Source organism: Bombyx mandarina, chromosome 07 (assembly GCF_030267445.1).
Source record: "Bombyx mandarina strain Sakado chromosome 07, ASM3026744v2".
NCBI lineage: Eukaryota > Metazoa > Arthropoda > Insecta > Lepidoptera > Bombycidae > Bombyx > Bombyx mandarina.
In genome coordinates this window covers 4,677,639-4,704,862 of record NC_143214.1, presented here as the reverse complement: position 1 = coordinate 4,704,862, position 27,224 = coordinate 4,677,639, and the positions used below count along the sequence as shown (strand labels likewise).

At 40.4% G+C, this 27,224-nt stretch overlaps 1 protein-coding gene across 1 annotated transcript in view; it reads right to left on the bottom strand.

Annotated features, from left to right (window-relative positions):
- Delta (neurogenic locus protein delta) overlaps positions 1-26,583 on the bottom strand; it is a 35,960-nt gene extending 9,377 nt beyond the window's left edge. The window contains exons 1-3 of the mRNA XM_028179838.2: positions 26,236-26,583; positions 17,023-17,322; positions 5,057-5,117 (exon numbers count right to left, since the gene is read on the bottom strand). Of these exons, the coding sequence (XP_028035639.1) occupies positions 5,057-5,117; positions 17,023-17,322; positions 26,236-26,283 (409 nt within the window). The 5' untranslated portion in view covers positions 26,284-26,583. The remainder of the gene's footprint in view (positions 1-5,056; positions 5,118-17,022; positions 17,323-26,235) is intronic.
- Between the last annotated feature and the right edge of the window lie 641 nt (positions 26,584-27,224).

The window sequence follows — 27,224 nt, the reverse complement described above, 5'->3', positions numbered from 1 at the left end:
GACCATTTGACGCCCGCATTCAGCCGTGAGATCTCATTGTTCCCTTCTCTGATTCACTGTTTTGATTCGACTCGGGCGCTTGTTGTGTGATTGATTAAAACTTAACAACATTCTTTATGCTCGTTACTTGTAATCTACGCTAAGAAATTGCTTAGAAAAACACGCGGAGCCGGTCTGGATGGCGTTACGTAAGTGCCCATAAAAACTGGTATGTGAAGATTCTACTGTTCAAAAAATTGCCACTCTATTCACCCGAGCAAAGCAATGGACCACTTGTGGTAGGGCTGCTTTGATGTAGTTCCGAGAAAGTATCTCTAGTTAAGTTTTATCAGACGAATTCGAATTCTCATCATTTCGTTAACCTAACGATAAAGATCCGTCAGCTACCCATAAAATTGTAAACAGAATTTAAACTCATTATGTACGCAGACCGACTATTTTATATAGAGCTACGTTCTACCAAGCAACCCTAGCCGAGAAATCTCAGCCAGCGACCAGTCCTACCTTTATTTATTTCTCATCGTGTATGGCCGCTTTTTATTCTTATTGCACGCCGGGTACATTCCTAAGCCGGTAATCCCGACAGATAAAATTAAACCAGACGCGAAACAAAATTAAAAGGTACGTAAAAACGATCGATCCCAACTAATTTTGTGGCGTATGGTATTCGAATGCTTCTTTATTTTTGTTTTTTGTTTTTTTTTTGTTTTAACGTTCTCTATAGCCACTAGTCTCGTGTCGTACACGATCATTACCTACAGATGAATCTGTACCTGAAAATAGCACAGTGACCGGATTATTTGTGTTCTATATACGAAAACAGGTCAATAGTTCTGAGGTTATAAAACTGTTACAATTTAAAATAAATTCTTTATTAATAAATATATATACAGAGCGGCCAAACAAATGGAAATGCCGGGCATATTTCATAATCGACGAAATGCGGTATTAAACGAACAGAAACATAGGAATAAATTGATATCATCGGAATGATTGTGTTTTCGTTAGGCGAGGAGCACACGAGCGCTGGAGAAGCGTTTTATCTTTTAGATTTATTGGACAGATACGATCTGTGTAAGCGTATACCGTGTCCGTAAATCGTGTGCACTATGCCTTATTCCGGCACCGTCGATACCAGCGTTTAAGAACGATATTTAGAGATGCACTTCACATGTGAACGATCTTTGATCTGCTCACCGGACTATTTTGGGACCTATTAAATTATTATGAGGAATTTATGTTCAGTTCGTTGAGTAAATAATGAACTTTTAGTGCTTCGAGTGGCAGTAATTTTGTTCAATTAGAGATAGGTCAGTTCTGAAATTTAAAGTAGGCTGCGATGACTTAGAACATTCTTCTGGTGTGGGAACTTTGCAGGTGCTATTTCGAATGTGCAGTCGAGAGATATGGCATCTCTGTTGGACTTGTAGTTCTACACTTCGGTGCTTAGTGCGCCAGGACTGTGCTTACAAAGGGTGTTCAACTTTGTTACTGCACCGGTGAAATGAATTGTAAATTCCATTCCCAATAATTTAAAAAATAAAACAGTTTTTTTATACCATATAGCTTACATTTTATAGGATTAAGTTAAATAATTTTAAAATTGAACTGTTCGTTATAATTTGAAATCGCCTATTAAATGAAACTGAAGGTTCGTGTCTATTAATGAAGTCTCGATTCACAAATAAATAATAACACATATAAAGAAGGACTCGATTGTGAGTACGTGCTGCCCGCCGCTGCTGCGCCGGGTAACATGTAATTACAGACCCAGAGGTCACTAAAAATAAAATGAGAATAAATTCGAACGGCGAAGGCCGATAAACAAAAACAAAAGAAAGCCAAATAACCAATAATTTGTTGCTGAGCTATTGGAAGCGAACGCACACGATTTAGGCTGTCTGTATACAGTTTTTGGGGATTGCACGCGATCTACCGTCGTATCGTGGTTTTGGGTTTTATTATTATACTAGCTTTTGCCCGCGACTTCGTCTGCGCGTAATAGTTACTTTGGCATAACGCTAAATTTTAAGGATAAGGCAAGAATATCATCTTTATAAAAATGCTTTATGCTTAAATAATGCTTTATTTTAGAACAAGTTTGGTTAGCATAAAAAACGTTTAGTGAGCCAACCTTAACATATAGACATATGCTATGCTCCGTTTTATTGGTCTCTGCGTGATATTATATAGCCTATAGCCTTCCTCAATAAATGGGCTATCTAATACTGAAAAAAATTTTCAAATCGGACCAGTATTTCCTGAGATTAGCGCATTCAAACAAACAAACTCTTCAGATTTATAATATTAAAAAATATTATTATTAATGATTATATTATTATATGGTATCAGAATCTTTAAGAAGTCGTGGTGTATGAATGAAATCGAAAACGTGGACTCGGTTGGTTCGACGACCGTTTTCCGCGTCTAAGGCCCACGTTGCTGAGTCGACGCGTCGTTTTCCACTCGTCTCGATTCGGACACCTGCCCGGCCGGTCCGCGGCGCTCTGTGGGAACATCTCATCAATGAGCCGTCCGAGCGACGACGCCACTCCCTTTGTTTATAAAACTGCCCACTTCTATCTCTAAGAGCATTTGAGGCCAGTGAGTGCGCGGCGGAGACTTCCATCGCCTCTTATACAATAAACAACACAAGTGTACGACGTTCTCAGCTTCGAGAGTCCGCATGAAGACGTTTAAGAGATTTCGCGTAAGACACGCATGACGTTTCGAATTCGCCATTGTTTTAGTGAGAAAATGTACATTTTCATTCCCCAAAAAGAGCTCAATGAACGCGTAGGGTTGCGCAATGTACTCGTTACATTTCCATACGAACGGTTAACCTTTATAAAAGGCAATTAACGTTGTAAAAGTAATCATAATGAGACCGGAGAGAGTGGTGGGAACCGCGCACGAGGAGCTAGCCGCAGTAACGAATTGACTAATAACGCACAGCCGGACTGAGATAAGCGGGCCGTCACAACATAACTGTATCGATAATCCCATCTCGGTCGTGTAATGCCAGGCCGCGGCGAGCAGTAGCCGGCCTCAGGCGACGCGACGACCTGCCCCCCGATACTTACTCTACACAATCTCGCACACTTAAATGTTCACGCGTTTGTCTCACGTGAAATTAATTTACACGAGTCATAATCGAATGGTCCGAGAATACCTTCCCGTTGAACAAAAGACAGACCGGGAGTGTGCCCAACTATCCGCGGGGCATATGCTGAGCATCTGTCGACAGAGCTTCCTGAGAGCGCCAAGTCGCTTGTTACATCATAAATTGAGCCTTCCGGAGCGTCTTCCGTGATTTTTTATGAAGTTCAAGCCCTACGACGACGAAAGACGTAGTGTAAACCTGACTTCCCTCGGAGGTATATTTTTTAACGCGAACTAAGTAAACAATGCGCGCGTCCGTTAGTCTCGACCAGGTGCGGTTGCTTCGCCTCGGGCGCAACACAAAAGATTTCGGTGAGCGCAAAAGCGTCATTCGAAATTGCCGGTAGACTATTATTATATTCTTCGACACGAGTATTCCTTTCACAGCCGTGAATCCTCGGGATCTCAGAAGGCCCTTGTTTATCTATGATATATTGAATTCATTATACGTGTGTCGCACAATCGCATTCTTCACGGATCGTCTCGTGCATAAAAATGTTCGGGGGTCGCGGTGAACGATTAGTTTTGTGCAAAGCGCAACGGTCGCTTTCTAAGTCGCACGCAGCTGCTTAGACGTACCACGGGCGGATTAAAATCCAAATGTGATTTAATTAAGCATTAAGTCAGTGAGTAGATAGTGAGTGAACACAAACGGCTTGCACGTAACCTGTTATTACGCTTGATTAGATTTCTGTTGGTTACGTTTCTCGGTAGTGAGGAGGCGCCGCCCATCGCTCCCGAGCCGTATTAAAAATATACCCATCCTAACCTATTCACTTCGGACGCTAATGATTTTCGGTAAACCGGCCTGTAGACACACCTCGTGGTATCTTTAAATCTCATAAGTAAATCACCGATGTTTTTGTTACCTGTCCGACGAGTAGTAATTATGTCGGTCAGAGTGCAGCGCAGGATGAAAATCTAATTAAGATTGGGGCGTAACCGACCTGTTTTCGCGTCTGCCATTTTTATAAATATGAAAATTTCAAGCAACACCTACTTCTATGTTCAAACTATATGTTTATTAAGGTATTAAAGGATGCGAATCAATATTATGTTTTTACGAGTCAATGGATTGATTACATTTCATTCTGAAAGGTTTTAGCGGTCACGCCACTTCGCATGTAGGTACAGGCTGTAAGCTATAAACGTCGATTCTTTATTGGGCGATTAGAAATCTCGTGACATCGGTCTGCACCGCAACGCCCTATTGGCGTACCATTTAAAATAATATTTGAGCATGTGGTATCCGTTTCGCTTTTATACAATGTTAGTTAAATTGGGTAACCAATTTATCCTATGTAATTTATGTTCGTGGCGACGTGTGCGTGTCGGTCAACGGCCATACGAATACATTAGAACATTTCTACTAAATTTTCGTCCTACAGAAGGCTGTGTTTATTAGAATACTGCGGGCATTGCGAAGCGAATCACGCGCGAGCCGGCGTGCTTGGAACACAAATCGACCACACCATGGGAACATTTTTGTCTTCCACGATATGATAATATGAGCATTCAAATATACATACTGTTCGTTAAATGAACGATAAACACCCAGAATTACAGTGAAACCTGAATGTGAGCGAGTCGTGGACTACGTGATGTGATTTTTACATTTTCGATACGATTTTTTTTTCACGATTCTTTTTATCATAATTTACGTTAAAAGCTAGCTGTAAATCAAACGTCTGAAGGAGTATTTAGCGTGTCGAGCCTAGCGATACTGATCGACCATCTGCATTATAGTGAGGGAACGGACTATTATTGTCGTTAATGAATAAGGCATATTATAGGAACTAGGAATAGCGCGATAAACAATACTAAAACGTTTAACGAGCAGGTGTTTGTTTGTCTTAAGTTTTTGTATAAATAAATTTTTTTTTTATTTACTCACCGTCAGTTCTGGATGTGTCGTTGTTGTCGTGCCACGCTTCCACTATAAGCGAGAATGTGCCCTGAAAAATGAAAAACAAAAAAAAATGTTTATAAAATGTACTTTTTGTAATTCGCGGTCGAGTGAATTCAAAAAGACACTGATGGTAGGACCTCCTGTGAGTCCGCACGGGTAGGAACCACCACCTCGCCTATTTCTGCCGTGAAGCAGTAATGCGTTTCGGTTTGAAGGGTGGGGGGTAGCCGTTGTAACTATATCGAGACATTAGAACTTATATCTCAAGGTGGGTGGCGCATTTACATTGTAGATGTCTATGGGCTCCGGTAACCACTTAATACCAGGTGGGCTGTGAGTTCGTCTACCCATCTAAGCAATAAAAAAAAAAAAAAAAGACAACTCTATGCTTGTTCACGCACTAAATATCGGTTTATATGATTATTAAGGTTAAACGTTTAGTTGTAAACACTTATAACAGATAGCATCTGAATTACAACGAATCATCAAAAAGCTTTTACTCCCGGTCGAGCCTATTGTGAGTTCGCACGGATAGGCATCTCTACCCTGTCTATCACAGTCCCGGAGCAGTTATGCATTCCAGTTTGAAATCGTCGTACAATTATCATCGACCTCAAGTTTCAATATCGACGTTACATGTGCGCCTATAAACTCTGTTAGCCGTTGAACATCAGTTAAGTATACAAATAGTTTAGTTCATTATGTGGTCGTGCAAATTAGCAGCGTGAGCGACAGGTGGATTATGGCAGATGTCCTTAGGCAGTTTCAATATAGACCGCTTAGTAGTTGCAGGCGCATTCGACTCGACCAATACGGGATAATATTGTACGTGCCTTCACAAGAAAATAAATACCGAGCAATACCGATACAAACGAGCGCATATCTGATACCATGTTATTGACACAACTCCTTGTTGACACAAGAAGGCGAAACGGCAGTCGAATCTTCCGATTAAAACCGATAACGCGGTGTCAACACCTTTTAGGCGCCTGTGACGGAAATTATCAATGGGTTTTATGGTTGGGCCGAGCTGAGTTCCGCTCATGCGAAAATGTGAGCGCTTCATCGCGCTGGTTTATGAAATCTCTCCCAACGGTAACCGGTTTGTTCGTCTACAAATGATTGCATCGCTCCGAGCCGCGGGAGGAATGTTCCCGCTCACAATAAACATTGATTTTGCTTCGGTTTGTTTGACTTCAATCGTTAGGAAATATTATGTTTAATTAAAAAAAGATAGAGCCCTATGGAAATTCCTTCTTTTTTTCCGTTGACATAAATACTGAGATCCGTCATTTATCGTAGATCTAACATTAAATATTCTTTTTTGAAAGGCAACTGTCGCAATCGTCGAGCGTATTAATGCATCATTACATCAACATGGAGAAAATATTTGCGGTAACCAATTTGGAACACCAGATAGCCCACATAACGTTACCAATTATATCTGGGCTGCTACGGGCCAAGCCATAAGTTTATTCATAAATCGTCGTCGGTTCTAACGAGGAAATTATCTGGCCACTCGTAAAAACTTTCGTGTAATTTAATTTAGATTTGCGCAATACGCTATGACAAATTGTGTGCGGTAGTATTCTTCGTTGATGAATAGATAAATTTATGAGGGCCGAATGTAGTTCGTTAAGACGGAAGGAGGACGCTCGTGTGCGTAATTATAAGGAACGTGTCACGTGGGTCGTGTCCAGACAGCTGCGTTCGCGGATGTGAGAGGTCACCGCTTAATGTCCGACCCGATATGATTCAGTTGTTCCTGACAGATGTCGCCCCCAGCCAATTAGAGCTAATCAATGAAAACTTCATTTGCATCTAACAATAGACACATTTACATTATTAGCTGTCTAAGAGAAGATCAAGAAAAAACGATGCGTTATTGTAATCAATACTAGAAATCTATGGTTTCACAAAGCTAGGGAAAAAACTTGGTCGCTTCGACTTATCGCTAGATTATTGGTTCCGATACGATGTGTTAGGTTTTGACGAATTTATAATATGTTTTAAAAGCTCGTACAATGCGAGCGGACGTGTTATCGTCTCCTGCTGAATACCAAACAGGCTAAGGACACACTTACATGCGCAAACAATATTGAGCCCTAACGCCCCATTACAAACTTTATCAATGTTTGTACACGCCGACCGGTATGAAGATCGAAAGAGGATTGTCAAAATACACTATAATGATTCGGTGTGTGCGTTCCATCAAATATCGCGACTTATTGTATTGGTTTGTTAATTGAGTATGGAGAACGCATTTCGGTCAGCTGTAGCGCACGTAAGTATATGCCGGTTCCCACGGCAGTGACTCTCGAGTCGACCCATAAAAAGCGGCCGACGTAAGCGTACGTGTGGTGCTAGACTTTACGAACGCGGCGAACTGTTCATACCGTACTAAGGAGTTGCGATGTTTAGACGATGACTAGCGGATTTCAGTCGAGAAGTAACAACCTCTGTTGTTGTGTAGCGATTTTTATTAATTTCTCTAGGCAGACGTAATTTCGGTTTACCTGGTACGAAGCGGTGGCCGGAGTCAATAGACATCAGCAAGTAAATTGAATTAGAGATAGTCAGTTTTCATATTGTATAATGTGTGGTAAATTATGTTCATAATAGATCCTACATTCACCGTAATTTTTGACTTAGTATTTTGTGAAATTTTTGAATTAATTATGCACTCCTAATTTGTTAAATGATTTATAATTAATCTTGACTGTATTGTTCGGTTACTGGGAGAAAGCCAAGCTTTTAAAAATTAAAAGAGTTTTACGGTCAATCATTAAGAAATACCCAATTCTAATAAAAAAACCTGCAGTGCATCGGAACGCCATGCCAGTATATAGGTATTCCACTCTAATATCTCTAAATATTTAATCTATCCTACATACCGTAGTACGTAAACTGTTACGAGTCCAATGAAGGCAATAAAATCGTTACACTTGCGAGGTGTTCTATAATAGATTAAAACTTCTACGGCCGACAGTGTCCATCGGCATCGCGTTAATTACGGACCGTTCCGAATTGAAATGTTCGTTTTCCTTGAAAATTTTATAACGTTTGTAAAACACGATATCGGGAAGACATCGTGCCGGATTCGAGACACATTAACCCTTATCGTCCGAGAGCGATGCGTTAAACTCTATTAAAGACTTATACGTAGCGATAGATTGATAATGCTCGACCCGAACGGCGTAGTATTATTTGATAATCGTTTTATGAGGGTGCCTAAAGAGGCTACTCCCATACCGGTGATGGTATTTTGTTATTAATTAAGGAATCTGAGGAGTCGTGGGAACGGGCCCGTGCTTTTGTCAGTCTCGTTTGTAAGCGCCACGTGTTTGGGTCTTTTAATGCCCAGGACAAAAGGAAGCAATCAGGTGTCCGAAGATTCGGAGCCGGCTTTCCTTCCACGTGTTTCGGACGCTATTGTTCCGTTTATTGTTCAAACGAAGGCGGTAACAAATCGCAACAGATGTTCGCCTTATTTGTTGGTTTTTGTTGTAGACGATTAGTGTATGACCTGGAAAATTAAAAAAAAAAAAAACTTTTGAATTCCGAAAAGGTAAGTACAAATCTTCTTAGCCTCGGACGTGTTTGTGTAAAATAGAACAAGGTCACTCACGGTACGCAGCACTCATCGGATTCGGTCAATACCATAGTTACAATATTGTACCTCAACCGTGTTTTATTATGAAAAACGTCATTGCCGATCGGTTTCTGGTAACGTTTCGACACGACGAAAATATTTGGAATGCAAACACCCGGACAAGTGGAAGAGTCGTGATTTCGTATTTCACACTTTACCCGGTGCGGTAACATTGCTTTAGACAGGTTTCTTTTTTACATACATACGAACACAACTATAAGTTTGCGGATAATTAAAAGAATGACGCGTATGCGTTTTGTTTTAAGGTTCGAATTCACGTGTGCGTTCAATCACTCATCGGCGTTATATAGGAAGTGTCGGTCGTCGGAAGAGCTGGCAGTATAATACCTCAATTTAGAAAAAAATATGCAAATCCTAGCAGCAAGCTAGATAAATATGATTTTTTATCACCATTAAGCGCATTTTATTTATTAATGGTTTCTAATTATTTTTATCACTTCCTATATTGGCATCTCGGATCGGGCGGGTCGTTGAACTGGCGAATTATTTATTACACAAAAATTCTTGTGCAAATCATTTATTCGAATCTGAATTCATAACTTCATTAGTCAATGACACAAGTCAAACAAGATATACTGTAAAGTGTGGTTCTCTTGGAGCTAGCTTGTGCAAGACCGTGTGAACAGGGCCCTTATAAATGTTATCATAGAAAAAAATCCAGGTCGGGATTTTATTGGCGACATCGTACATTCTGTTAGAATGTTAAGTAGAGTTGAGCTCGAGCGAGTACAGTTGCCCTATCGAATAAAGCGGTCGTGCACGACTCAGAGGCCGTCCTTAATCCGGGCTGCTCTTTGAAAACGGCCGGTTAATCCTCAGGCCCGTGGAGGCCCACACTCGGCGAGACGTTCTCGTGGTAACTGCGACCTCGCGGCCCGTGAACCTGACGTTCCAAACACAAATATGTTTAACGAGAGAAATCCTTTGTTTGATTTCTTAAATGCACGTATTAAGTATTATTAAAAATAAAAACGGACGTAAATCATTGGGATTTGTGATAAAAGTGTATTTATTGGGTACGTTCCAACTGAATAGAAAGATTTATGTCTTAATACTTAACGTCTAAAATGTTTATAGTGTAAATTCATAAGTTACCACGTTGACGTTACAATCTAACAACCCATTTATTTTGTTAACATTAAAAAGCTCCAGTGACAGTGACAGCTTGCGCACTGCCGACGCTTTTATGCACGTCTCGGTCAGATCGGTCAATGCGTGACAAAAAAATTGCAACGAAACAAATCGAATCATTACACGAATTGATTAAGTAAGTGAGTTTTAATACCACCGGCATACGACTTGCTCGATACAATTAAATGCGTTAAATTTTTTCACACGCCAATCGTGTGATAACTGTTGTTTTAATATCACGATAAAGCTTCAGCTCTTTATCGATCAGTGGAACTGTGTAAGTAAACAGTTACCGGCCTGCTGTAGCATTGGGTGACTGTTTTAAAGGTATTAATTCGTCTTGTACCATGAAACAGAAGTCTAAAGCCTTTGGATTTTTTAAACGACTTGCCTCTATCCGCTAACGATTTATTACCCTCAATTACGAAAGGGAAAATAAAAGGTCACTCCGCTAAAGAATCCGGGGCTCAGGACCAGGTCCCAAGCGAAAAACGTACGTGGATATGTTTTTTAATTTTCAAATGGAATCGGCGGCATCCGTCTCCGCTCCGGACGGACTCGACGAGAATTCCAAAAATGAAAATGTCGGCCGTAAACAACGCAGCGATTTGAATGAAGCTCAAGAATTAAAAAATAAACATCGATAGAACAAATTTAGTGAGGGGCCCAATGTGAATCTGATAAGGTGTGAGTAGGGTCGCTGGTGAAACCTAAACCGCGCACAGACGAACCTCAGATCGTTCCATCCGGATTTTATTAGATGCTGACGCGCGCAGCCTCCTCGCACAGGTTTCGACACGAATTTTGATGATACTTATCACATCTTTTATTTAATCCACTTTGCATACGTAAGCTGTTAAACTAGGTGTGTACTAGAATCGATGACTAATATTACTTTTAATAGAAGATTCAAATTCTGAACGCGAAGATTGAGAGAATCCGACAGTCGAAAAGTCTAAAGAACAGATAAGTCTATATAACTATTAAAAGGTCATACATGTGGAACTTGCAGGCGACGCTAATTATTAATTAATTTACAAGTCAAACTCGCGGCGGTTCCCAGCCCATGATTGGCCTTTGACACGTTCATAAAATTTGTCGAAGTAAAATACGTACATACGAACGGTAAGTATCAACATTTTTCCCATGGTAAATAATGTGGATGATTTATTTGCAAGCTTGCGGATGCGAGTAGATCATGTCAGCATCGCACTGCCACACTCCTCATAGTTCCTAGAAACGGTGCGCGTGTGATGAATAAAGGACTGGAATGCGAAGAATTTCGTCATTGCTGATTTGAGGGCTTCTCGCGCCCTAGACATACGTGAGAACGAATCGGAACCATCGCCGCCATTTAAACTAATAAAATTGGAACGCAGCCATTCGCCTAAAATGGATGTCGGATTTAAATTTAGAACTCGACGAGGCTCGGAGTCTGACTTTTCCTAATATGAATTTTGATTGACATCGCTTGGTTACGAATAAAATCGATTTAAAAAAAGCCGATATTGTTTTTCACACGCTTGTAACTCGCAAATAATATTTCGACTGCCGTGAATCGGAATCTTTGAACGATTTTATTGGCAGTAGTAAATGTTAGCGAGACGCCGTTAAAATGTCAGAATCTGACCGTAAACTAGCGTCAAGTAGAAAAAGGAGTGTTTTCTTTGCACGAATCAGTTCTTCGAGCGATCTAAGAAAAACTAACGGACGATATTATTGTTTATTCACAGCACTGATGAGCTTATTTTACTTATGACCCTTCTCCGGTGACTTATCACTATTTTTGGCGTTACGGAATTCATTTTAAAAATAATGTTGTTTTTACATTAAGCAAAGTACGTATTGTGCGATAAGTTTATTTAGGCGGATTAACTGGTGGCCGGGCCTGTTAATTGATAGGTAGTCGAATACCTGTGCAGTGGCTCCGAACAATGCAACCAGAGTAATTATACACGCTCCGATTGTTTAAATTTGATACTTATGAAATCGCGTTACAGGTCTTATTGTATTGGCGAACGTATTCACCGGCTCTTTAACTACTTTTACGTGGAATTTCTTTCGCGATAGGTTTTTTTCTCTTTAATTGCCTTTCGTCGGAGAGAGATAAAAGACAGCGCGGAGACGAACGTCGTACGAAGCATTCCTCGAGTTCGGTAGACTTTATTAAAAGAAGCGGATGTGGGGGTAAGTATTTTAAGAGGAACCCGCCGCGAGTCGATTCAAATAAAGGAAATTATTAAGAGCTCCTTGAGAATAAAAACGCGATAGGCGGAAGCCGTTCGGTGTATAGTTTGTGAAGTGTCCGACATCACCATATTGAGTTACATTACGTAGCAATGAGCTGGTGTGATTCGTGCGAGGGTTTAACGTTTTTCGACGTCGAAAATTATATAAGGAGCGATCGCGGTACGAATAACAATGCGATCCGTGTAATCGATTACGATACGAATTTAATTATCGATGTTTCGATTCCTGTTTCGGTTCGTGTTTTTTAAGTTACGAGTTGTGTATAGTTAATTACTTTCTAATGTGATTACTGATTGTCGTTTGTAAAAACATTGTTAGTTCACACGCGACAATGAGTCGAGAACGGGATCGGATTATAGCGAGGTGCGTTACCACACTATTGTTTTGAAATTAGAATCATTTATGACGTCACTGAAACAGCGTTGATTTCTGCGAATGACATTCCCGTTTTCGTTTTTTTTTTTTATAATGACGTCAAACTGCAAAGAGATTGCATACTTTCATTTAAACGCCTCAGTATATTTAGACCGTGAAACAGTTTTACGAAACATGCAAAATAACTAACAATCTCTAGAATTAGTTACGCCGTTGCTTAGTCTACTTATTCGACAAGAAAGACGCGTGTTTCTTCACTTAACGACACAAATACATTAATCAAATGGGCAGTGAGCCTTTTGTTTCGGCGTTGTCCGTATGAAGTTCCCTACACCTGAAGTTCGGTTGTAGTTTGACTAGTTTTTGAAGGCGACTAAACTTACACTACTTCTATTAATAAGGCCCTTTAAGTTTGTCTGAAAGTTGTCAGTGGCGAGGCCGGATTTTTATGATTTTTTTTTCGTTCCGCCTGTCCCTGATAAACACATAAAATAGATTAATATGTGACCATAACATGTTTTCGTGATTTAATTAACCCTAATTAAGTTAAAACTTTTCCCTGCGATCTCACGGTAAACAAAAACTGGATTAATTTCTTTCGTGTTCCAAATTTAATTTATATGAATTGGCTTCCCCGAGTCGGCCATATTATTGTAATTGTTTTCATTCTAATTAAAATATCACATTTCTCTTGTAGATTAACATCAAAAGATGTTAACGTTTGATTTTTATTTGAGAAACTGACCATGAAAAAAGTAAAATTGATTGTTATTATAAAGGTCCGTGAACTAATTATGTGTTTGAAGTTGAACCTTGTAAGGGCCGTGCTACACGCAGCAGTTTTTGTGGAAAGGCCTGAATGAGCGGCCTTCGTGTGCCTTGTGGGAAAGTGACTTGCTTAAATCCCGCATATTGTTACTAAACGTCCAGGTTAAATTATTTGCTTTCTATCGAATTTAATTTATAGAGAATCTTAGGAACTATTTTAAATAGCATCGCCATTTTTATTTATATTCAGCAACACTGACATTAAGTATTGAATATAATTGCCTAATAATAGATGTCCAATGCTTTGTAATATAAAACGTAACAATGGCGCCGATGAGTAAGATCTCGCAATACGGATCTCTGGGCCTATATCGTATAGTTCACGGTCAAAGTGAGATAGACGCGTGCGCGGAAACACACTTTGACATTTGCATTGGATTTCGCAGGTGTAAGTACCAGAAATATTGCCTTAGAATTATCAATGAACCGTTGTCGTGCAGTGCAACGGGAACGTTCATACGATCGTGGGGTGTGAACAGCCCTCGCATTTAGGGCGCGCACCGTTGACCTTTCGTTTACAAAGTTGACGCGGCATTAAGTTCTGTACTTACTGATAATCCATCTCTCGTGGTCTCTTGCGTCCGGACGGGCTGACTGCACGCCGGGTACAAGTCGTGATGGTAAAACAAGAATTGTTTTGTGAAATAAACGAAAACCCGCCGCCCGAGCGCAACGTTTGAATACAAATAAGTGTTGCGTTCGGAGTGAGCCATCTTGTTCTTTTAAATGCCTCGTGATAAATGCGTTTCTATGCGTCGTTAACTCGCGCGCCGCTTTACTCTTGTAATTTCAATGTTCGATGTTGTCAGTAATATTAATATGCTCACGACCTACTATCCGGTCGGGTCATCTAGCACCGATTTATTTCACGAGGGATCAGATAATGTTCGGATGCAGTTGGGTTTAATGTTACCCCGGTCGGGTTAAATTTCAAAATATTGTGATGTTCGCCGCGACGGCCCTCCAGTTTTTTTTTAATTGCTTAGATGGGTGGACGAGCTCACAGCCCACCTGGTGTTAAGTGGTTACTGGAGCCCATAGACATCTACAACGTAAATGCACCACCCACCTTGAAATATCTAAGGTCACAGTATAGTTACAGCGGCTGCCCCACCTTTCAAACCGAAACGCATTACTGCTTCACGGCAGAAATAGGCAGGGCGGTGGTACCTACCCGCGCGGACTCTCAAGAGGTTCTTTCTACCACCAGTAATTACGCAAATTTGCGGATTTGATTTTTATTACACGATGTTATTCCTTCACCTGGAAGTCAATCGTGAACATTTGTCGAGTACGTATTTCATTAGAAAAATTAGTACCCGCCTGCGGGATTCGAACACCGGTGCATCGCTCAAAACGAATGCACGGGACGTCTTATTCTGTAGATCACGACGACTTTAATAGGTAAATCTGTTCAGTTAGGTTAGCTTCAGATAGGTAAATCTGTTCGGAGTTACTTGAAACGCGGAGGAGCTCAAGCACATTCACCTGGCATCGGACCGCGGAGGCGCGTACGCATCAGCCGTAACGAGTGCCCATACACAAGTGCATTACGCTACATATTTATTCGTGCGGGCGATATGGTTCGTGGACCAGGCCGCATCGGCGTCCGTCGATGACCTCGTTGTAAAGAAAAAAGATGTGTGGTGTCGTGGGACATGGGATAGGAACCAAGTTCCTTATTATAAAAAAAAATTAATTTTAAGTTCTATTCGAGGTATAAAGAAAATAAAACTGGAGGTTCCGCAACAACCCACGGTCATTCGGTAACGTGCGAGCTCTGAGATCGTGGTCAATGAATGATAAAAAAATATGTAATTTTTTGTACGTTATTACAAAGTTATGTCGTACACTGTGTGCATTACTAATAAAAATCTTACGTTACGGAGGTTTTGTCCCGGTTAGGGTACCTCTCCGCAACGTCCCATAAGAAACTTCGTTCCAAAAAAAAACGTCTCGGAATCTTTGCGTGTTCGACGTGCGCTATAGTGCTGAACATAAGTCGAAAAATTTTGATGCGGAAATGCCGATGCCCGTAGCATATGGTGTTGGATGTCTGCGTCACAATCGGACGGGTCACATACGGGAGGATTACGCTACGACAGCGGGGCTGAGGCTGTCACGTCCCGAAACACGATAGACCGTCTATTTCCCATTCCGCATCACTTTCGCTCAATTGATCGCACGTCAACACATGTCAGCTACGAGCCGTAGATGGCTCCATGTGAAATTAAACAGGAAGTTTCAATTTAGCGACAATTCATTTGGAATTATACTGGCTGTTGCCGGACGCGTAAACGTTGTGAAAAAAAAAGCAAAAAAAAAAAAACGCTTCGAATTCTATTCGCGCTGTGTGTTTTCCGAAGTCTACCTGATGTATCGTTTAGTGACCAAATGTCACGTTTTCTCCAGATGGTCGGGGCTCGTTGTGCAAGCGGCCCGACTCGGAGCCGATTGTTTGTTCAAACATCACGGGACGGTACGATATTTGAAGCCGCTAAATAAAATACAAACAGCACTCGAAACCTGTGTGCTTAGTGCGAGTTTCTTAACGTTCTCGATAGCGTAAAAGTTAACTCCCATACCCGATCTTGTGGACCGAATGGTAAACAGTTGACGTCCCCTAAGCACGTCATTACGGATCCTCCCGATCCATTAACGATGCTTTTAGGTACCTCAAGCTGCGGTCACCGTCCTCGCCGAACCAGTCGCTAGCGACGAAGGGCTCGGCGAGTAAATTAACCCATAGGCACATCCTATTGAGTTTCTCGTCTGGATCTTCTCAGTGGGTCGCGTTTCCAATTCTGTGGTAGATTCTGCGAAGTACTACTCTTACTAGGGCCAGTGTTAGCAATACCTACGGTTTGAGCCCCGAGAGCTCACTTACACGCTAGGGTAACGTTGATATAGCTTCTCAAGGCTATCAGCATATGTAGGAAAAAAAAATCCATACAAAGTTGAGTTAACGTTTACGCTATCGAGAACGTTAAAAGTTTAAAAACTCGCACTAAGCACGCTGTAGTGTCCGTGAGAGGCTGGATTGACGCGACCGAAACAACCGTAACTAAGATCCAATTAAGATGTCCGTTATCCTTGGAAAACGATAGATAGATCCGAGCGAGATCTGTAAATAAATAACCTGCAATTACAATATTGAATCACGACCGGCCCATTTAGTTTAATGGCTCGGCGAAGGGTAACCGCGCACCGCATAGCTTACATTCGTTACTTACGTATAGCAAGTTCATAATTGATTTAATGGTAATTAATTATAGGGACGTCTACGGTTTTCGCGAGACGGAAACGTAATTAAGAGTACTTTTACGGTTCACGTTAAACTATTCGTAAACTCGTAAATAATATAATGACAATAAAATAACGCGAGATTAAACCGTAAAATTATTATTTAATAAGATTAATTATTGAATGTTGTGCCCAAGCGGTCGCTCGTTAGAACTTCAAATTTAATAAACCCTTAATTTCTTTTACTATTATTTACGATAAATGAGATGCCACGTATCGGCCTCCGCTTTGATTGGAATTCGAATGTCAGAATCCATAGACAAGACTTGATTTATTGTTGCAGTGTTACTGCACATTTTACGATATATTGATTTTGAGTGTTGCCTACAAAATTGATGAGTTCTGTTTTTGTAGCGCTCGAGAGATGAGAGCGATAAAATTTGAGACTCACCGGCCACGTGAAGTCGAAGGGGAACACGATCGGATTGCTGAATCCTTCCACGTTGAGGTTGGGCACGTCCAATGAGTTCCCGCCCAATACCGGTGTCGTGATGTCGCCGAAGGTGCACGGCGACGTCGTGTCGATGTTGGCTTGATAAATCTTGAGACACACTCGGAACTTAGTCCTGCACGGCGCCAAACACGGCGCATCACTTTTTGAGGAACCATCACAGCACTGGCCACTACTTAACCTACCCAAGGAGTTCGTAAAACTTTTTATCCTAAGTTCAAAAAAACCAGACGTCAGCACCTGAAAAAAAAAAGAAAAAAAAACTATTAGTATTTATTCAAATATTTGCAAACGGAACGTTAAGAGTGTGGAGAGAACACATTGATCCGATATATCAATATCGTTGTGACAGTACAAACAGACTAGGCTATACAGCTTTCAGCTTAAGGAGATGTATGCTCGAACTATTTGCACAACTGTCCACGCGATCGATCCCGTTGAGACATTAACGGTTACACTGGACAGTTTATGTAGGTCGTCAAAAATGGGGTTGCGACGCGTGTGGGGCGCTTCGACACCCCTAACCTGAATCGAAAATCGAACGTTATGCCAACCGAACTATAAAAATTTATGTATTTTCCTTTCTTTTTATAAATGGAACTGACAAATACCAACGCCCCCCGCTTTGTTTTAAGCGATCCGGTGTTGCCAGGGCTACCGATTTTTGTGGAAAAAAATAAATAAAGATTCTTTAGAGCCGTTGATAGATCGACAGACGTCAACAAGGCTTGTTTTTTACCGCTTATGAATAATAATAACTGGTTTTTGTTGCCCTCCAGGGTGCTCAACCCTTGCACTAATGAAAGAATGTGCAGTTGGTCGCGCCGCATACGTGGGGTCAACTAGTTTTAGAGTAATGCATTAGGGCTTATTCGTGAATTCATTAAAAAAATACACCTTTATTTTTATATAACGTGTTTTATTTTTTCGCTAAGAAACACCGGAGGTGTCCTGTTATACGGCATCGGAAGGAAGTGGCTAAGTATATCTATAATACAGCAATCGATTTATTGAAGTATAATGATACACGGTCGTTTCATATTTTGCGGTAGCCTCGTTTGATGTAAGCGATGAAGGAACCATTTTCCCTTGTACTAATGAATGCATTACCAAATGATTCTTGTCCACCTGATGGTTGTCTGGAAGAGATCGCTCTTAGCGATAAGACCGCCAATTGTACTTTTTTGTTTTTTTTTTTAATGTATCGCACTGTTTATTTGTTTTTTGGTGTACAATAAAGAATACTCTCTCTCTCTCTCTCTCTCATTACTTGTGATTATGAGTTAAGGGCCGTAAAACTGTACAATAGTCTGGGTGAGAATTGTCGTGATTCGATTTTTAATAGTTATGTTTATTACCGGTAATTTTTTTTTATAAATTTTGAACAATTTATTTATGTAAGTCTCATTTGATGCATACAAGAGAACAAAGTCGAGCATTCAAATTAAGTCTTCATCATACAAATGATAGGTTGTCGAGTTGACAGTAACCAACCCCCGTTTAAACAGAGCTGCGGTAAAAAATACACCAGATTTCAACCGACTTCCTGCCAGTGACGGGGGGGTTGAACGCGAAAAACAAAGACCTCTCTTTCGATTCGGTAACACATGAGAAGGACGGTGGTATTCCGTATCACTTCACACATCCACGTGATCGCGTCAGGTAGGAGCGGAACCACAAAAAAATGACCAAAAAAGATACAGCACTCTAAACACATACCCTCTTTTATTTTTTTTGTTTATTGTTTATTAAACTAGTTGTGGTAGCGCCGATACGGATGATGGATTACGGCTGGCCCTTGTTTTACGGCAAGTTCTGATTGAACTCATTAATTATTTTGATTTCAAATCAAACTTCGTTAAGTCCGCATTCGAAAGAGTGGTGAGTCGCTGAAATGTTCACGGCTAAAGCGATTGTCCTTCTCAATAGCACGGCCGATTACGGTAAAATCAGAAAGAAAAAAAATTTAAGTGGATTTGAAAACAAACGGGTCGCGACCAACCGGCGATCAGCCAGAGGCGACCACAGACTAACAATTAAATAATACTTACCGACTACCGGATAAGTTATGTTTTATTATGTCTTCGGGCGCATTTGACGCGATGAATCTCTGATTGATGCTGTTCGTAAGCTTTTACGGACTTTTTGGCAGGAACGGTAGGAGTGAAGTTGTGTGATTTGTTTTATTTTGTCTATTTAGTGTTCCTTCAGGTTTAATGTGTAATAACGGTGGTTTATTAACTGTTTGATATCTGTGAAAGTGCACAAATGTAGGAAAATGAAACAAAGCCGCTGGACGTAACATCTCGTGATCCTCCAAAAAGTCCATGTAAATGACCACCATTTTACTGAGATTATATTTCATCCGATATCATCTCATCTCATTTCATTTAAGTTCATCTCAGTTGATTAATGTCTCAAATTAATTATATTCATTTCATTTCATTTCACTCCATATTATCATGTTTCATAAAAATAAGATAATAAATTAAAATAAGACATGACCTAAAGGTCTTAGTTACCAGGTCATAAAATCCCTTAAAAAAAGTAAGCTTTTAATGATTTTCGAACTTTTAGTTATTCCTTGATGCCAAACAGTTTTATTGTCATGGGAACAAAGCTGATGTCGTTTTCCGTTTCACGTATAATATTACGTTTTCGGTCGACGCTATCAATCAAACGAATCAAGCCGATTACCATTGTCTAGTTACAAAACAGAATTATTTATTTATTCTGTTGCAATGCTGCCAACATTGAGATCTCGTAATGTTTATAACGTTCCGTTAGTGATGGTGAAGTATTTCGATGTGTGCCAGTAATCAATTACACGTGCGCTTAATTTATTTTACACACAACTTCAAGTTTAATGTATTCGACTTTAAGAGTCGTGATTATCGAAATACTCTTCCTTTTTTTTTTTTTTGTATTCACGTCCGAAACGTAAGTAACATTAATTGAATCGATCAATGCAGCCTTCGAAATCGATTCGAGCGATGAATGCTATCTGAAATTTACAGCCTCTTTTATTTTAATAGACGCGTTCCCACTAAACGTTCAATTACTATCTGTTCATGATTTAAGAAAACTGTCAAGGAACGTTTGTGCAACAAGGCATATTATAAAGTTAAGGATTATTTACTAGATGGCAATATGTGGGAATGAGGCGTTCGCTCTTGGCCTTTTAATTTTTCATTTTTTTTTATATTTTTTTTAATTGTATTTTTTGACTTGTTTTTTCCTTTATTGCAAATATTTTTAATTGTTTAAAAAAAAAAGTAAATATTTCAGAAAAAAACAAAAAAAAGCCCGCTGAGTTTGTTTCGCCGGTTCTTCTCAGGACTGTGGTTTTTTTTGGAACCGGTGGTAGAGTTAACATTGTTATTTATATTTTGACATTCAACAAGTGTGTTATACTGACATCTAAGTTGAAATAAATGATTTTGAATTTGAATTTGAATTCGTTACGGTCGCTCGTATATTTGTAAGTAGGTACAATGTTGGGAGCATATGTTTCGAACGGGCACTTTATAAAGATGCGCCTGTCGACGTGAATTTCATTGTGTTTCACTCGAGTAAGCGCTTAGGCCAGCGCTGTGAGCGTTTGTCTAAAAATATCTCAATTAATAAAACACAGGGGAACGTGTTTCGTGTCTCGCGGTTATCCACACGCGAAATGTGTTAAAATAAATATGTAAATACCCAAACAGAGGCCTATTATGAGAGCGGCGACGTGGCCGGTGCAATTCGCGATTCCAAATTTAACGTTGCGTATGATTTATTTTTCATTAGAGCTTATTTTAAATTTCAGTCTCGGACGCTTTTTACAGCAGATGTTTTTCGATGCGTTCGACCTTTTTTTTTAAACAGCCCCGCACTTGATACTTGACTTTTAATTAATTGTTTTTTTTTAGAACACATTTTTGAAGTTGATATTACACATCTGATCGACTACAAATTAGTTTATCGATTTTTCGAATAACAGTCTCGGTGTTAGTACAGTTAACTGGAGACGGGTGTCGGGTAACTATACAGGGCTCGGACCGTATCAGGGAATGTGTTAAGGAGGAAAAGAAAAGGACTAAATCGAACAAAACGTTACGCCGGCGTGCGGCGACAAGAGTCGCAATTCTCTTTTGTTGATTTCGCTGGCAGCTGCGTCGTACAAAAGGAACTTATGTACTTTTGAGTGTAACGTTTTATATATCGAAATTACGATTCACACCCCACTGAGTTTCTCGCCGGATCTCCTCAGTGGGTCGCGTTTCCGATCCGGTGGTAAATTCTGCGAAGCACTGCTCTTGCTAGGGCCAGTGTTAGTAACACACCCGGTTTGAGCCCCGTGAACTCACCTACACATCAAGGAGCTTGTATGGGTGGACGAGCTCACAGCCCACCTAGTGTTAAGTGATTACTGGAGCCCATAGACATCTACAACGTAAATGCGCCACCCACCTTGAGACATAAGTTCTAAGGTCTCAAGTATAGTTACAACGGCTGCCCTACCCTTCAGACCGAAACGCATTACTGCTTCACGGCAGAAATATAAGCAGGGTGGTGGTACCTACCCGCGCGGACTCTCAAAAGGTCCTACCACCAGTAAATATCAGCATAGATAGGGAAAAAAATAAAAACGATTCACTGCGTTCATAGTCGCTCGTCGAAGCGATCGCGTTAAATCTGAAATCGTTTTTGCCCGAGACGTTATTAAATTCGGAATTAGTAGTGAGTGAATTGCGAATGAGTAGCGCGTAATTTACTGGGATAGTAGGTGGATTGCGCGCGTCGTGTACGCTGAGTGCGTAAGACTTTTGCGGTTATTTAAACGTGGAGCCACAAGGTAATTGTAATTTCGTGCATAGATGTACACGCGGCCGGCTCTCTCGTGCCGGTATCATAAACCAGATCTTTTTAGTTCGATTGTTATTGGGATTAGAATCGACGCGGCGACGTGTGAAGCGTTCGCCTCCGCCAAGACGAACAGAACTTATTAAAATTCTTTCGAATGCATTTCGGATTGTCATTCAGTTTTATAATTCGACGCGGACATTAACGCGTTATTAAAAAAAATATATACAATTAGCGTTTATTGTTTTTTTTTTTTAAATATCAACTTGACGCTTTTGCCTTTTTTTTTATTGCTTAGATGGGTGGACGAGCTCACAGCCCACCTGGTGTTAAGTGGTTACTGGAGCCCTTAGACATCCACAACGTAAATGCGCCATCCATCTTGAGATATAAGTTCTAAGGTCTCAAGTATAGTTACATAGCCTATAAATTATTTTGTATTATTTACGTTATAAGTTAACTTTAATCTGCAATCATGCGTTAAGCGCGGCAATTTCATTTTAGTTACGTAACTGGACGGTAAACTTTATAACACGGCGCGTTTTTTATCGCCTTCTTTACATTTGTCATATTAATATTCGAATATTCATATCTGTCAACTAACGACCTTAACTTTCAACCCACGTGCTTTTAGAATGCTCGACTCATCTGTTCGCTATGCCTAAACTATTGTGCAGTTGCGAAACCTACACCATGCCGGTATCTCTGACACGTTTACCCAATTCGGAATTTAATAATTCGTACTGGCAACATTAAACAATAGGATCTTAAATTAGAAGGTTAACGGATGAATGACGCACTATTTAGATAATTTCGAAATTCGAATTCTGAAGAAGGTGGGAGCTTCTAGAGGATTTTAGCAAAATGTTGGCATTATTTGTTAATCGTTCCAAAAGTATGAATTTGATCAAGATAATTACGGACCTGCCCGATTTTTATACACACAAATTGTTGCTAGACTTCAAAAATGACATACATCAACGGTACGATTGTAATGGTTTCTAAAGAACTGAGTTTCCCAATGAAAATTACAGTGTCTTTTTGAATTTGACGTTTAATAGCTCTTGTCCGAAGCAAAACATATCAAGCGGACAATGAGACGAAAAGTTCAAAGTTTTCTCATAGTTAAACAGTTAAAAAGCGAACAATTATACAGATTTTGTACATAATTGGGCCCGTTCTCATAGAACAAAACATAGTTTCGGACAATGGTCGGAATTAATGCAGGGTTAAAAACCTGCATTTAAGCGGTTTCACATATTTTAAAACGGCTACTTGACGACATGCGAAGTTTCGTTTTTTTCTTAACTCTTTTTTTTTTTTTTTAGATTACTAAAGGATTTTAGCTCATTACTTTTTTGGGTACCCGTAACTTGGAGGAAAACGAATTTGAATATTATAATACGAATGAATTTAAAAAGTAAAATCGACATTAAACTTTCGTAATTCAAGATTTATTAATGATTAAAACAAATATGGTTCTAGAATCACCAATACGAGAAACGGTCTGTGTGACAACTTTTAAAATTTCAAAATTCTCCGAATCATAAACCGTTTATTTGTGTACCTACCAAGACATTTTTTGTCGTTCCGTAATTCCGTCTGTTCAAATGACATTCGTATGTGTTCCTAACTAGTTCGGTAACTGTACCTATTTTATAATGAGTATTTCGACCATAAAACCGGCCATTAAAACGCTAGTTAGACCGACAAATGACGAATTCAACTTTTTAAAACATTTAAATCATCATGGTATCTGGCAATTAGAATAGGTGTGCGCGTGTAAATTATGAAAAAAGCAGATGTTTGGTGTTCTTAAAAGTTGCCATTAATATGAGCGCACCTGCTTACCGGTAATGTGGGGCGCGCAGGGTTGCCAGGCAACTGTACTGAAACTCCACATGGATGTTGTCATTAAATTAGTTTTATGTTCATGTTATGAGGTCAAACAAAAATGATTTCCGAGAATTTTTTCCAATTGACCGTATTTGGTATAACAATAGTAATTCATGTAAATATAGTATGAGATGATAAATATGTATCGATTGACCATCTCTTAAAGTAGTTTCTTTCTAACATTTCTATAATTAATTTACGGAATACTTTTTCAGGGCTCGTTTTCTTAAGCTTTAGGGGACAGCCCTGAGCAACTTTACAAGTGCAATATGCAGGCGCAGACCTAAATTCGAAACACACATTATATCATAAGTAATGCAATCACACACGCACAGCTAACGTTCTACTGACTATGACATGCTATGTCCTAGATATGTGACAGGTAGTTGTTGACTCTTATCGACTGTTATGATATTTTTAATATAAAATAACTGTAAAAATGGAGGTATATATACGCTATTCGTGACGAAAAATGTTCCCGTATATAGCTCGCCCGAGGATGCATTTAATAGTCTTAATCCTGCTAATAATTTCACGAGAAACTCCACCGTTTTAGTACAAGAGCAGCCTTCGATGAATAATTCATTTGAAATTGGAAATTACTTGCGGTTTTAGAGCAGACGTGTTTCCTTTCTTACCCCGCTTCCGATTCGTGGAGATGGTCGAGCGATCACGCGATTATGGATCTCGAGAAAAAGACCGGCGGCAACTTGCTCGCCTTTTAACCGAGAAACATTATGATGGTCGCGGATGTGACGTGTTCGAAGCGAGCAATCGATGCGATGAGACAATAATTGCACCAAACAGCTTGTCACGTATACAGGATCGTGTATGCGAGATAAACCAGTTCGACTCTGCGCGCTGAGTAAAACGTTTTTGTATTGAACAACGCGACTTCATTCATAATGTATATAGCTCCTTGAAACGCACTCGCACAATAATATCACACGCACACACACACACACACTACACATCTATAAATAAACGTAAAATACATTTCGCAAATGTGAGAAGAGATGGGTCGACATGCACCGTCTAATTAAGCTTGTCACGTTCCTCACAATAAACAAAATAAAAATGGTGAAAAATTACTAGCTTAGAATCGAATTCAAGTTTGATCCTTCGCTACAACGGTAGATGTTTCAATTTAAATTGGAACATCGCAGGATCGTCTCGTTCTTAACGGTATATTCCTTGAGTTTATAAAGTTTGCGCACACGCACACACCCAGGGGATAGTTCCCCCGTTTATTGCCATTTGAGAACGGCAAACGATGCGGGAGAACAAAAAGTCACCCGGCCGGAGTATCGATTTTTTATCGGGCCCTGACATTTCGTTGGGGCATGTAATAGCTGGTTACGTTAGTTAGGAATGCGAGATGCATTGTTGGGAAATTGCGGAGCGTAGGATACCTACGAATCGATTGGGAAAGCATCGAGTAGATACTCTAGTCGGGCGTGTATCGATGTTGAAGTGAATCATGCGATCAGCGTTCATCGGGTATGTTTTGAGATGTTACTCGTTCTTGAGCATAAATAAACATTTGTGTGTTCGCTCAACGAAACGAAAGGATTCGACTGATAGATTCATTCAGTCCTTAAGCTTTAATGAGCCGGAGCGACTGGAACTAATTTGTTTAACGTTGTTTAAATGCTCGTCGATAAAAAGTCGTAAATGGTGTGAGAACATGTAAGAACAATCTCGGTAAGTTCACACGTCAGTTTGGAGACATGCCCTAACGTAAGACAAATAACCTTGACCGGTTCATAGGGCAATGACCTAGGGTAATTATTAGTAGTTTATGATTCTCATCAGTAATTTCACACTGAAACTTAGCATTTGAGATTTTTTGATAATATTAACTGGTTAACAGTAATTTGTAAGGAACTATGTTTCAATTAATTTTCAAATTTCGTTAATTATTTTTTAAAACACTAAACCTGCTGAGACGAATAAAGTTGGCTTTAGCGATTTCCTTTCAGATGTATTATTACTATCTCCGTCTGCGTGTCGATGCGGATTGTTCTGTGCGGACTGAGATCCACCACGAAGCCTCGGAATGTATCTAATTTTACTACGGAGGCTCGCGACCCTGTTGACCCCGCGGCCCGATCGCATTAAAACCTGAACTTTCTATAAACTATGAGCCTGTTTGTTCGGTAAACGTATTGAACACACACAGTCGCGTTTTCGACTCGAGCCGGTCACGACTCCAGCTCGGATAACCCTCACTCCCGACTATCCAGGACGATCAGACAGCCACCGCTTCGAGCTCGTGGGAAAGTGACGGTCGTGCCGACCGGCCTCCGTTGTTTATACGAAACGTCGTTAGCTACGAGCTCCGACGGGGTTACGTCGACGCGAAACGTAAACAAACCAGGATTCGCGGTTTTACGGTGTCGATGTCCGTACCTGGGGCAGAAACCCTAGCAGGGCCAAGAGCACCGCGGAGGCGCGCATGGTGCCGCGTCCGGGCTGGCGGCGCCGGGGCACACGTCGGGTACGAGGCCCGACGGTCGTCAGCACTCCGCGAAGAAAGATCCGCGGTAATCCATAACTCGCACAAATGCACTGAGCGTTTCACTTTAAGTCACACAGAGCACAAATTATCGAGATGTCACTGGTCGCTCATCGGCTGCTTTGAACCGGTCGCGGGATCGTGCACTACGTTCGAAACGCGCGCGTCGCGTGTTGTGGCGTTCTAGAGCCGTAATAACGTGTGTCAGGAACGGCGCGTGACGGCGAACTGAAGGCGGGCGGAGGCCGCGGTGCGGGCAACGCGCACCTGGCGCCTGGCGTGTTTGTAGCCGAGAGATGGCGCTGCGCGGCGCATCTGCCGGCTGCCCCCCGCCCGCGCGTCTCTGCCATCCAACCAGAAAATGCACGGAAAACAGCCGCGCTCTCTGCTCAACACGTGCCCGCTGGCTCACTAAAAAAACTTCGCACAAGAAACCTCTCATCTAGTTAGCTGTTTGACTAAAAGTATTCACTCAACCATTATTTTTAATTTCGAAAACTAAGGCTAAGCTTTCAAGAGGTGCAAGACATATTGAGATATTAATTAAATTGAGATTCATGTCTATGAACTTTAGTAACAGTTTAATACAAGGTGGGCCGTGAACTCGTTTACCCATCTGTGTAATAAAAACATGATGTGGACAGTATAGAAATGATCACGACTTCTGATACTTTAATTTGTACCTACGTTGATGTCTTAGATGTTTCTTAAAGATAACTTGAAAAATTATTCTAGTTCAAGTCTTACCACTATTCAACTATTTATAAAGAGCTTTATCGTGTTTTGTAAACAAAACCAAAATGGCTATTCCTCGTTTGCTATAATTTCGGTGTTGGTAACATAATATATACCTAACTCATACGAAGATAAAAAATTATATTCT